This window comes from Portunus trituberculatus, chromosome 37 (assembly GCF_017591435.1).
Source record: "Portunus trituberculatus isolate SZX2019 chromosome 37, ASM1759143v1, whole genome shotgun sequence".
Classification (NCBI taxonomy): domain Eukaryota; kingdom Metazoa; phylum Arthropoda; class Malacostraca; order Decapoda; family Portunidae; genus Portunus; species Portunus trituberculatus.
In genome coordinates this window covers 10,879,811-10,892,337 of record NC_059291.1, presented here as the reverse complement: position 1 = coordinate 10,892,337, position 12,527 = coordinate 10,879,811, and the positions used below count along the sequence as shown (strand labels likewise).

At 40.4% G+C, this 12,527-nt stretch overlaps 1 protein-coding gene across 1 annotated transcript; it reads left to right on the top strand.

Annotated features, from left to right (window-relative positions):
• The first annotated feature begins 5,195 nt into the window (after positions 1 to 5,195).
• On the top strand, positions 5,196 to 12,192 carry LOC123513964 (E3 ubiquitin-protein ligase CHIP-like). The gene is made up of 7 exons (XM_045271467.1): positions 5,196 to 5,369; positions 6,859 to 7,057; positions 7,566 to 7,693; positions 10,136 to 10,255; positions 10,439 to 10,495; positions 10,790 to 10,906; positions 11,796 to 12,192. Exons 1-7 carry the CDS (start codon positions 5,268 to 5,270, stop codon positions 11,919 to 11,921), a joined length of 849 nt encoding a protein of 282 aa, XP_045127402.1. The 5' UTR covers positions 5,196 to 5,267; the 3' UTR covers positions 11,922 to 12,192.
• The last annotated feature ends 335 nt before the right edge of the window (positions 12,193 to 12,527 follow it).

Below are 12,527 nucleotides of genomic sequence, written 5' to 3'. Positions count from 1 at the left end.
ACCATTGTCACCCATTTGCTGTGCCCTACTAGAGGGATTCTTTTCACCATTTATGTATACTCCACAGTCTTTATTTTTATCTCTAGCCTTAGGTTTCATTTTGTGTTTCATCTTTTGGATGTTTTATCTTTTGGACATTCTGCTTGGTGCAAAACTGCCAGTTCATTCAACACCGGATCACACCACTGATCAAGCTTGCATTCCTTAAGTAATTCTGAAATGTGCAGCTACAGTTTATTTATTTATTTTATTTTATATATTTATTTTTCAATAGCATCATTCGCTTCCTGTTTGTGAGGTGGTTGCTAAATATTTGCCTTAATCTTGAAGGAAGGGTAATTTCTTACAATAAATGTTAGTTTTGTATATTGTCAATAATTTTATCTTGGATTTCTTTGCAAGATACTCTTATTTTTCTATTGTAGTAGGAAAGAGAGAGAGAGAGAGAGAGAGAGAGAGAGAGAGAGAGAGAGAGAGAGAGAGAGAGGTTTAGGGTCATTCTGTGTAGAATTGCTGAACAGTTTAGGTTTGGAAAAAAAAGTTTTTTTCTTTTTTTAGGTTTGATTTAGGGGAGACAACAAGTGCCTATCCTGCCATACAAAAAAGAAGTGAAGCCAGTGGGTGGAGCTTACGATCAGCAGATACATCTAAAACATTGGCCTCTCCTGTGTTAAGCAGTGGGAATTTGCCAATTTCAATTTCCATAACAGACAAAAACTAAAAAGGAACTGATGGCTTGACTTACGTAAACTACATTATAGTTTTCTAAATATGTCATGTAGGCCTATTATTAATGGTGTCAATGCCAGATAGCCACAATATTGAAAGAAATACATCAGATGTTTCTGGGAGAAATTATGGTAAAAAGATTTGTTTTTGTTGTTTATTACATGACAAGGAACAAGCAGTGAAGTAAAATTCCAGTGATTAGATGCTTTTTCAATGCAATGATATGAAATCACACATAATTCTAAAGTGCTGTTGAGAGAATTACAGTATTCAAGATTATCTGTGCAAGTAATTGCTATGCTAAGAAAAACTCAACCTTCAAGCCAACTTTCACCTGATGTACAGTTCATTTATCCTTTATCTGTATCTACATGTATATTTACATGTGTGCAGAAAAGGGGCCACGACTTCCATTCTGACCAAATTTCATTCATCCCTTCATAACTCCTAAACATACGGCAGGATTTGCTGTCTGTTGCTGTCTGACAACTCTGCAGCTCTAATAGTCAAAGTAGATGATATGTTTCCTTAGTCAACGTTCACCTGTGGTTCGTGTGCTTGCATTTGAATTTTCTTTCACCCCTCCTCACGACCCTTTTTTGTGGATGCATGAGCTTACCATTGTGCCCTGTTACTACCTATTATGGGACCTAGGAAACTAATTAGTAAGGCCCAAATCTCAGTCATTTGTGCCTTAGTGAGGGAGAATAAGTCAAATAAGAAAAATTACCGCGAACACTGGCAAAGCTCTCAGAACTGTTCAACGTTGGACCAAAATTTATCGTGAGGGAGGAAGAGACGCTTCGCCTCCACCTTGCAAGCCTGAAGGGCCTAAGTGCAGAGAACTCTGAACATTATTCGAAGACAGCTTTAGGCCAACCCTCAGATACACACCAAGGAACTTAAGGCTAGGAACCCTCTGTGCTGGGTTGGGTGAGTGAAAGGAGTGTGCGGAAATATGTGAAAGGCGACATGGGATAACGGAGTTGCCGCGCAGTTTCAAAACCTTGCTTCAGTCGTGATTACCTTAACAGTAGGCAAGCAGTTTGTGTCTCAGCACAAAGATTGGGACTTAGGTAAGTGGCGTATGGTACTTTGGTTAGATGAGGCAAACTTTCAGATTACAGACAACCAGAGAAACCGTGTGTACCGCAGACCCGGTAGTAACCGTCACGATCCATGCTACACAACACACACATTAAAACCCAGATTCTTTGATGGTGTGGGGTTGCTTTTCTTACTATAATCTTGAAAAATTAGTGTTTTTGCCAAAGAATGTTCGTATGAACCAAAATAACTACTTTGAGCTAATTCATGCAAGATGGTGCACCGTGCCATATGGCAAAGTTAATTGTTGACTGGTTTGATTTCTGCAATGTCAGCCTTTTAAAACTTTGGCCTGCAAGTTTGCCAGACCTGAACCCTATAAAACATATCTGGGCGTACATAAAACTGAAGCTAAAGGAGAGAGATACCTCCTCCCTCCCACACCTCCAAGCCGCTATTCAGGACATATGGGACAATATTAACACTCAGTATCTCCACCACCTGGGTGATTCACTTCCCAAGAGATTCGAAAGGTCAAGAAGGCACGAGGGCACCCTATCAATTACTAGTTTAGGTGAATATCCTCATTGAAACATATCTTCTGTGTCAGTAATCTCCTTCACAGGATGTCACAGGTACTGCACCTTCCACACTGAACACAGTGTAGTGGTTAGCACGCTCGGCTCACAACCGTGATGACCCGGGTTCAAGTCACGGGAAGCGGTGAGGCAAATGGGCAAGCCTCTTAATGTGTAGCCCCTGTTCACCTAGCAGCAAATAGGTACATGGAGGATGTAACTCGAGGGATTGTGGCCTCGCTGTCCTGGGCCCGTATGCATCAAACTTCCTAATTATCAAAAACATTCCTAAGTCCTTATGAAAATTCCTATCTCCTTGTGAATTTTCATAACAAAATAGGAGGCATTCATCAACAGTCCTAACCGTTATGAAAATTCCTATCTCAGCGGTGAGTTGCGAGTGGGCAGAGGGTGTCCTAAGTAGATAATTTTATGAAAAACCGGAAGAGAAAGAATGGACGACCAACAACAACACGAAGCTCGCCGCCTGAGGACTTTCCGCCCAAGAATGGACACCTTCCACGTTTACGATGATGCTGAATTTGTGAGAAGGTACAGGTTGGATCGTGCTGGACTTTGATATGTGACAGACTTGGTACGAGAGGAGATTAGAAACACTACAGAAAGAAGCATGGCTGTGGCTCCAGAGACGAAAGTGGCAATAACACTCCGGTATTTAGCCACTGGGAAAATGCAGCAGTGCAGAGCTACCAGTATCCCTGGCTGGGTCAGTGAAAATAAATTCATACCTGTGGCAGTCACTTCAGTCTTCCACTTGTGTAATTCCTCCTTCCCAGCACTTCGAAGGCTATACCACTTTTTCTCTACTTCAGACTTCTCTCTTCTCTCTTCCGGGAACGCAGCTTTGATCTCAGCAGTAATATATTCCCATGTCTTATTCTCACTTGCACTGCACTTATTATTGAAACTCTTATTTTCTATAGTTTTTATGTTCTTTCCCACCAACTGGAAAAGGAGGACAGCATCCCTCCTCCAATTTACTTTCCTCTTCTTTTTGGGGGTTTCGCCTTCCATTATTTACGGAAACTAACCGCGGTAGCACGTGCAGGTAGACTGTGGAACTGGAAACTCCCGCCGAAATTGTTTAAATCTCGTAACATAGCAGTGACGTAGAATGTACTTATGAAAAGTCTTAAGATTTTTCACTTCACAAGAAAGGAATTTTCACGTGTTTGTGCATATGACTTAAGGATTTTTCCTAGCTGTGAAAAAAAGTGTGTAGGATACGAAAATATTTAGGAAAATTCGCAAAACGCAATGATGAATACGGCCCCTGGTGTGTGGAGTGTGTTGTGGTCTCAGTCCTACCCGAAGATCGGTCTGTGCTCTGAGCTCGCTCCGTAATGGGGAAGGCTGGCTGGGTGACCAGCAGACGACTGTGGTGAACACACACACACACACACACACACACACACACGGCCCGGTAGCTCAGTGGTTAGAGCACTGGCTTCACAAGCCAGAGGACCGGGGTTCGATTCCCCGACCGGGTGGAGATATTTGGGTGTGTCTCCTTTGACGTGTAGCCCCTGTTCACCTAGCAGTGAGTAGGTACGGGATGTAAATCGAGGAGTTGTGACCTTGTTGTCCCGGTGTGTGGTGTGTGCCTGGTCTCAGGCCTATCCGAAGATCGGAAATAATGAGCTCTGAGTTCGTTCCGTAGGGTAACGTCTGGCTGTCTCGTCAGAGACTGCAGCAGATCAAACAGTGAATTACACACACACACACACACACACACACACAAACAGGGGTGATGCACATTGGAAAATAACGTGGTGACGCTATGATCACGGGGAGAGACAGGCCATGAACCAGAGGTGAGGAAGGTCAAGTGGGTGGATCCTAAATGCTTAGTTTTTAAGGTGGTTGAAACAATCAAAGAAAACTAGAAACTTTCACCTAGTGTTGGGCTACCTGATATTGCTACTGAGAAATTATATGGCCAAGATTGGCACGGAATCAAGTGCTGGTGTCTGTAGATAACCTGGTCCAGCCATATGTTTGCCCCAAAGACAGCTTCCGCGACCTCTCACCCAAGTCCACCGAACCTGAAAAACACGTACCGTATATATAATCAAATTTTTATATATGATTTACCGTTTAAGACGGTGTCACACTATATGCGACACCACCGCCTAGAACTGTATGTTTTCCTATCATTATCGCCGCGACGTGGCATTGTGGCGCTGCGGAGCGGTCGCAATATGCTGCGACACTGGCAGGAACGATGCCGCAGCATTAGTGTGACACCCCTTATTGGTTTGTGTGCAATATCATCATATGCGACTTCGCAGGCATAGTGTGACACTGGGGGGGCGGGGGGTTAAATCTCCGTGGTACGGTATGTCACGACTATTTATTCTTTTAAGGTCCCATATATGATAGGTGGTCTTGAAACATAGACATACGACGAAAAAAAGAAGCGTAACTGGGGCGTTTTATGTATTTTCAATGGGCGGCTGGTGATGTTTTGGGTGTAAGGTGGGGTAGAGGCAGTAGCGGACCAATAGCACCTCGGTTTCACGTTTGTGACGTCATGCTGTCTCCTATTCATTTCAACCTCGTTTTTTTTTTTTTTTTTTAGCTGGTAAGTTTGCTGAACTTACTCGTTTCTTTGGTAGAGTAATGTGAATTCGTAAGAGTTATACACTTTCAATTCTGTAAAATTTTCCGTTTATCAAATGTCCAAGAAGAGACTGGTAGGTTCAGTGATCATTCTTATATGCTGAACAATAAATGCAGATCGAATTTAAACCCCAACGACGTGAGTGAATCATAGGGCATCAGCTGTTGCGCTTGGCGAGCCTCCCCCACAGCGCCAGCCCGTGTTGGTGTCAGCTGAGGTAGTGTAAACAAACAAGACCGAGGGTACGGAGGTGCTTAGGAAATCATCTAATGTCACGCATTATGACAGATTTGGAACTTAAGAACAGAGGCAATAAGCTCTTCTCTGTCAGGAAGTTTGATGAAGCGATAAAGTGCTACACAGATGCCATAGTAAGTACTTAATGGGACATTTTTAGTAGTTTTTGTTTGATGATAGCATTTCACGCCTCGAGGGAAGACGAGAAGTGTCACTATTGGTCTGCCTCCAGCACTACCCGGAAGGTTTTGTTGTCTCCATATTGTTGCAGAAATTTGGTAATGCCAAGAGCCTTGAATTATGAAGAAATAACTGCCATGTGTAAGCAGGGATGCTGATACGTTGGTTTTGGACCAGCCCTGCATAGGGGCAAGTTAAAATACTGATAGACAAATTGCTTTGTATCTGTCATTGTAATGTTTGATAATTTTGGCAAAGGGGAATAGATAATTCGTTCGTGATTTTATTGCTTCTGCATTGTTTTGCCTTGTTCATTGATTTATATTTTCGTTTCAGCATCAGGGTCTTTGGGAAGATGAATAACTTGGGTTGGCAAGATGCTCATTTTAAATATCTTAGTCATTAAACATGTCAAAGATACGTCAGATTAAGAGTTAAGTTAAGTTTAGACATTGTTTTATGTCTAGAATGCACTGCAACATTCTCAATTATATGTGTGCCTGCAGTGTGAACCAGTTGTTTTATATATATATATATATATATATATATATATATATATATATATATATATATATATATATATATTCTAGCCAGCTAACAAATCCAAGTCTTAAGTAATTTTTAGCACTGTATAAGCTAAATAATGGGTAAAGATTCATATGACTATGGTGCTTATTTATATATTTATTTATTTATTTTACTATTTCCTTCCAGACCTTTGCAAAACTTATTGTATTGTATTGTATAAAGTCTCAGTAAAATGTCATCAACCCTCTATGGCCAACAAGCTTGGGGATCTGTGAGAATGGTCGGTTTTCAGTGGGGTGAAAAAAATTAGTAGTTAGGTATATATTTTTCAGGGAGTAAATGATCAGAATCACCTAAAACACAGGAAATATGTAACCAGAATAAATCAAAACACACCCATTTTGTACCAGGGAAGCACAATTCGTAAAAATAATAACAAGCAATTTAGGAAAATTTCACACCATTTTGCAAAAGATTCATTAAGTGCTGTGCTTTACATGATGTAACCTAACCTAGTCAAAACCATGTATTTGTTGTGTTTTAGGTGATTCTAATAATCTGCTACCCACGAAAATACTAGTTTTTTGTCTTACCACACCCAAAAAACCCTACATTTCCACAGTTCCCAAACTTAGGGGCAGAAAGTCAGTGGTATTTTTGAGAGACTTTATACTATTATATTATATGTATACAATGGGTTTTGTGAGGCTCTGGAAGAAGTTAGTAAAAAAATGAGATGCCAAAGTTATACTGGGCAATTAATCTAGGTACAAAACTACAGATAATTCTTGTGAATGTATATACTTAAAAGTTCAAAAACTGTTATGCTGTCACTTATGAGATCCATGTGATTTCATATGTGTTCATCACCATTGTCATTTTAGTTATCAAAAAGTTAATTGTGCTTTGTTTTAGGCCAAGAAACCATCCGTGGCCGTTTATTACACCAACCGTGCCTTGTGCAATCTCAAACTGAAGAGATGGGAGCTAGTTTGTCAGGACTGCCGCACAGCACTCGAGATAGACCCAACTCTGGTCAAGGCTCAGTTTTTCCTGGGCCAGGCACTGCTGGAGATGGACAACTTTGATGAGAGTATAAAACATTTAACAAGAGGTAATGTATTCGTGATTTCTACATAGTGTGACTTTTTGCTATATTTATGTTAGATTTTCATTTTTTTTTCTTTTTCATGTGGCTACTTCAGTAATGAGTTTGGTAATTTTAGAAGTTTCACACGTCTTACATATGATATGCATAGTTGTAATGCCATATCTATGCTGTCAACCATTCTCTGGGTATATGATAGTTGAAAATTACAAAAATGTTGTTGGCAATTTACAGTTTTAGATAATGGTAACTAAGAAGAACTAGGTGATGGCATTTTTTCTGTGATGCTACATCACCCCAATGTTTTTTTCTTTAAATGCTAGTCTCTTTAATTTTGGAGTTGCTTTGAATAATGCAACTAATGAGAACTAAGCAGAGGTAATAATGATAGGTGATGGTCTGTATTTTGTGATGGTATGAAGCTATTCTTTAATGTGATGTAAGATGGTCCCAGTATTTTTCTTGAGTGCTGAGGTCTTGGCAATGTTCATGAAGGTTGTTTGCTACCCTGCAGCACATGACCTGGCCAAAGAGCAGAAGGTGAACTATGGGGATGATGTGGCCTGCATGATCAGAGTGGCACGGAAGCGCAGGTTCAATGTTGCAGAGGAGAAAAGAATCTCACAAGAAATAGAGCTGCAGGTGTGACTGATATATTGAAGTGTATATGATATCTTCCTCCTTCTCCTCCTCCTTTTCATCATCCACCTCATTATTATTATCTTTTTAGTACAGGTTGAACCTCCCAAATCCGGCAACCACCGGACCTTAGACTTGCCAGACCATGGAAAATTCCAAACTATAGGTGGTCCCCAAAACACCCTCTATATACTTACCCTGAATTATACAAGTGTAGCTGTAACATTGTTTTGATATATGATAGTTGTACATGAAAATATACATGCAGAAGTATATAGAAAAACATGTTGTAAATTAAGTTCAGCATAGAAAATTTTTGCCTGCGCCATTATCATCTCGCCGGACACAGGGACGTTACCAGCGCGCCGAAGCTTAAACCACTGTATGAGAGCACTGTCTAAATCACTGCTTTTACCCTCCTTAAGTGTTCTACGAACCTCCATGTTCTTCTTGCTCTCACACTCGCTGTAAAACTTGAGAAGTTGATTTTTCTGCTTTTTTATATCATAGACAGTTGATGAGCCAATGTTGTACTGTTGGCGTAGGGTCTGCACTGAAACACCCTTATCTAGCTTCCTCAATAGGTCCACTTTCTGTTGCACTGATATTGTGATATGTTTGCACTTTTTCTTTGGTTCACACACAACACTATCACTTCCTGGTTGCTTGGAAGCCATGTTTAGGGGCAAATATTACAGAAAAAAATGTTTATGCACCTGGGGGAGGGGTGCTTGCAATGAGCGGCAGCATTGTACTGACCCAAATTTGACCCAGAATGCTCAGCTCCAAAACACAGTACAGCGCCTCCGCGTCCTAGCGACGGTCCAGCAAATTACTCCGGCCAATTCAAAAATTCCAGCAAACAAAAATTTTGCTGGATTACAGGTGTTGCCGGATGAAAGAATACCGGATTAAGGAGGTTCAACTTGTATTTCATATATAAATACCTTTGCTATGCCTTACCAAAATAAGGACTGCCATGTATAGGTCTGATGAGTTCTTGCAGCTTTCCTTATTCTCTTATGTTCTTAGCATAAGGTCAGTAGCCATAAAATTTTTGTTATATGATTTTAATCAATTCTCCAGTCACTTGATAAGGTTCTTATTTTCATAGATTTCAATCCATTAATGAATGTTTTGATATGACCAGACCATTAATAATGAATATTTTTTGTTGTGGCTGCCAGAATAACTCTCTCTCTCTCTCTCTCTCTCTCTCTCTCTCTCTCTCTCTCTCTCTCTCTCTCTCTCTCTCTCTCTCTTGTTGGATAGTGTAAAGTAGTGAAATTGATGATTATGATGTCTGGTGAATTTTGCACACACACACACACACACACACACACACACACACACACACACACACACACACACACTGCGTAGTGTAGTGGTTAGCACGCTCGACTCACAATCGAGTGGGCCGGGTTCGAGTCCCAGTAAGCGGCGAGGCAAATGGGCAAGCTTCTTAATGTGTGGTCCCTGTTCACCTAGCAGTAAGTAGGTATGGGATGTAACTCGAGGGGTTGTGGCCTTGCTTTCCCGGTGTGTGTTGTGTGTTGATGTGGTCTCAGTCCTACCCGAAGATCGGTCTATGAGCTCTGAGCTCGCTCCGTAATGGGGAAGACAGGCTGGGTGACCAGCAGATGACCGAGGTGAATTACACACACACACACACACACACACACACACACACACACACACACACACACACACACACACACACACACACACACACATTCACACACGCACACATTCACACACGCACACACACACACACACACACACACACACACACACACACACACACACACACACACACACACACACACACACACACACACACACACACACAGAGAGACTGCAGCAGATCAAACAGTGAACACATGATAGGGAGAGAGAAAAAAGAAACAAAATAATTTTTGCTGCAGGATGTTATCTCCCTTCCTCTTGTTCTCTTCCTCTCTCACTCATGCACACCAGAGTTAAACAATAAACAAGTGGATGTTGAGCTTCCTTTCTGTTTGTAAATGTCATTTCATCCTGTATTTCCTTTACTGTCATCTCTCTTTATACTTAGATTCCATTCCATCAGCCTGCTTATGTTGTGTTACTTATGAAATGCAGCACTTGGTGGGGACTAAGGTGTACATTAATGTGTAATAATCATCTTAATCTTGCTTTTTATTCTATGCCATGTGTATTCTGCTGTGATTTTCCTAAGCTTCATTGCTTCATATAAATTTAACTTAAATTACAGTAATAATTTGGAACTTATCCCCTATGGTTGTATAGAGAATACAGTAGTGTGTATTCCTGCATAGAGCATCCTATTAAACATAGGTACTTATAAGAGTTTAATTCAACTGATAAGACTGGAGGAGATTGAACAAAAGTTACATTTCCAACTTGTACTAAACATCTGTACTGAATGCTTGCGTTGTTTTTCAGACTTACCTTAACAGACTAATTTTGGAAGACCGAGACAGACAGATTGACGAAGTGCGGAGGAAATACGAGAATGATGAAGACAGGTCACAGGAAGAAGTGATGAGGATAGAACAAGAAACAGTGAGTACAGGATTGAGAAGCCTTTGTGATATTCTTGCTTGTCTTCATTATGTTACTTTTTTTTTTTTTTTACTTATATGTGTACTTCACTCATATTTTCTATTTTTTACATTGATTGAAGATTAACTTTAGAAAGGAGAGGTGCTACAATTTATTTTTAATCTGTTAATGTTATTTCTTCAGGACAACTACATCACAGAAGTCAATACCATGTTTGCTCGTCTGGATGAGAGAAGAAGAGTAAGTAGTGGTTGAATTTATGTACTAGGCAGGAGATTGAGAAAGTGGAGAGTGAGATAGGTTATGTGGCTTACCTGATGCTTTGTACTCCTTATGTTTAAACCTTTCATCCTGCTCTTGATGATGTGGATGGTGTTAGTGATTGATGTTTGTGTTCAGAAGTGGGGAAATTCTCCATCATCTGTATGGCCCAGATTAGTTCTGAGATTATACCAATGCTTTTACTCAAAATTTGAACCATTCACTTCACTCTTGATGACTTAGATGATGCTAATGACTGATATTTATGTTCAGAAGCGGGAAGTTCCGGATTATTTGTGTGGCAAGATCAGCTTTGAGATTCTGCGACAGCCAGTGGTGACCCCCAGCGGCATCACCTACGACCGCAAAGACATTGAGGAACACCTACAGGTAAGTTGAGGGATACCATTCTTTGTTAAGAACTCTGGGATGCATAGGGCAATGAGAAATAAGTCCACTGATAATCTGGTAAATTAAGAAGATTTGCCATTAAAGTTTCATGATGAGTCTGGCAGTAATATTGCTCATGATAGCAGATAGAGTAATACCCTAGTTTCATGATATAATTTAATGCTGAATGCAGTAGTAACAATCCTCACAGTAAAATAATAATCTTGTCTCTACGGCATGTGATTCACTGATGCAAGGGGAGATGGTGGCGTAGTGAATAAGGTGGTGAGCGTGGGATCGGGCAGACATCTATGTGTAGGTTAAAATCTCATCACATACTGTCTTGAAACTTCATCATTTGTGGAGTGGTTTAAAGTTACCTACATGTCACCATGATACCAAGGTTCTAGGTGGAAGTGTAATTGCCTTACATCAAAGATGCGCTTGGATGGTGATATGGGCCCTAATATGAGTACCACTATAAATAAAATTGCCTGTGCCGCTGAAGGGTGGAAGCTGAACAGCGCTTCCCATGCTCTTCAAGTATATCTACAGGCACTATAGGCCATAACATAAAAAAAAGAAAAATAAATAAAAAATAAGATAATAATGATAAATAAATAAAAAAATAATGGAGAGAGAGTAACAGCCAGAGAGATGAGAGAGTTTTTATCAGTGAATCAGGTAGCAAGGATTGTTGCCATTCTGTGAGCATTGTTACAATTCATTTTTTGTTTAGTGTGTGGATACCTTCTCTCTCTCTCTCTCTCTCTCTCTCTCTCTCTCTCTCTCTCTCTCTCTCTCTCTCTCTCTCTCTCATTTTCTCTTTAGTGTGTAGATTACTGTGAACCCCTTTTTTTTATTCTCTTTCTTTGCCTTTGGTGTTCAGCGTGTGGGTCACTTCGATCCCATCACCCGAACAGACCTGACAGTGGATCAGCTGATGCCCAACTTGGCCATGAAGGAAGTGGTTGATGCCTTCTTGTCAGAGAATGAGTGGGCCCTTGATTACTAGCCTGGTATTGCTGGTACCACTGCCACCACCACCACCACCACCACTGTTATCATCCAAATCATTCATATTGGTACTTAGCATGTCTGACACACACACACACAAACATACACAAACATACACACACACACACACACACACACACACACACACACACACACACACACACACACTGACACCATTTTTTTTGTATATATTTATATATTTGGCTGATTATGTTGTTTATCAAATAGTGAAGATGGTATGATAAAGAATGTATCACTTATTTTGTGCATAAGAGAGAGAGAGAGAGAGAGAGAGAGAGAGAGAATACTTGTGAGTTGCATTAACTCAGTAATAGCAATATATGTAATGTTTCTATATATCGTTTGACATTTAAGTCTTGTGAATCTGTACCAGATATCCACTACCCATCAGAGTACCAGAACCTTTCAATACTTCATAAGTTCCTTGCATTATCACCCCACTGTCAGATAGTAATACTGAAAAGTTAAGTAATTTATTCACTTGCCTCTAAAAGAATGAGTGCCATTACCTTTCATTCATTTTTTAAAATCACATCAGACATAACATACTGCAGCTCAGAGGGTAAATATGACTCAGAAATTT

What these genes read in the sequence shown, in the direction of transcription:
- LOC123513964 (XM_045271467.1), top strand. Translation starts at nt 5,268, where the DNA reads ATGTCACGCATTATGACAGATTTGGAACTTAAGAACAGAGGCAATAAG. An exon ending in AGTGCTACACAGATGCCATA is followed by an intron (nt 5,370 to 6,858) that starts GTAAGTACTTAA and finishes GCTTTGTTTTAG; the next exon opens with GCCAAGAAACCATCCGTGGC. An exon ending in CACAAGAAATAGAGCTGCAG is followed by an intron (nt 7,694 to 10,135) that starts GTGTGACTGATA and finishes GTTGTTTTTCAG; the next exon opens with ACTTACCTTAACAGACTAAT.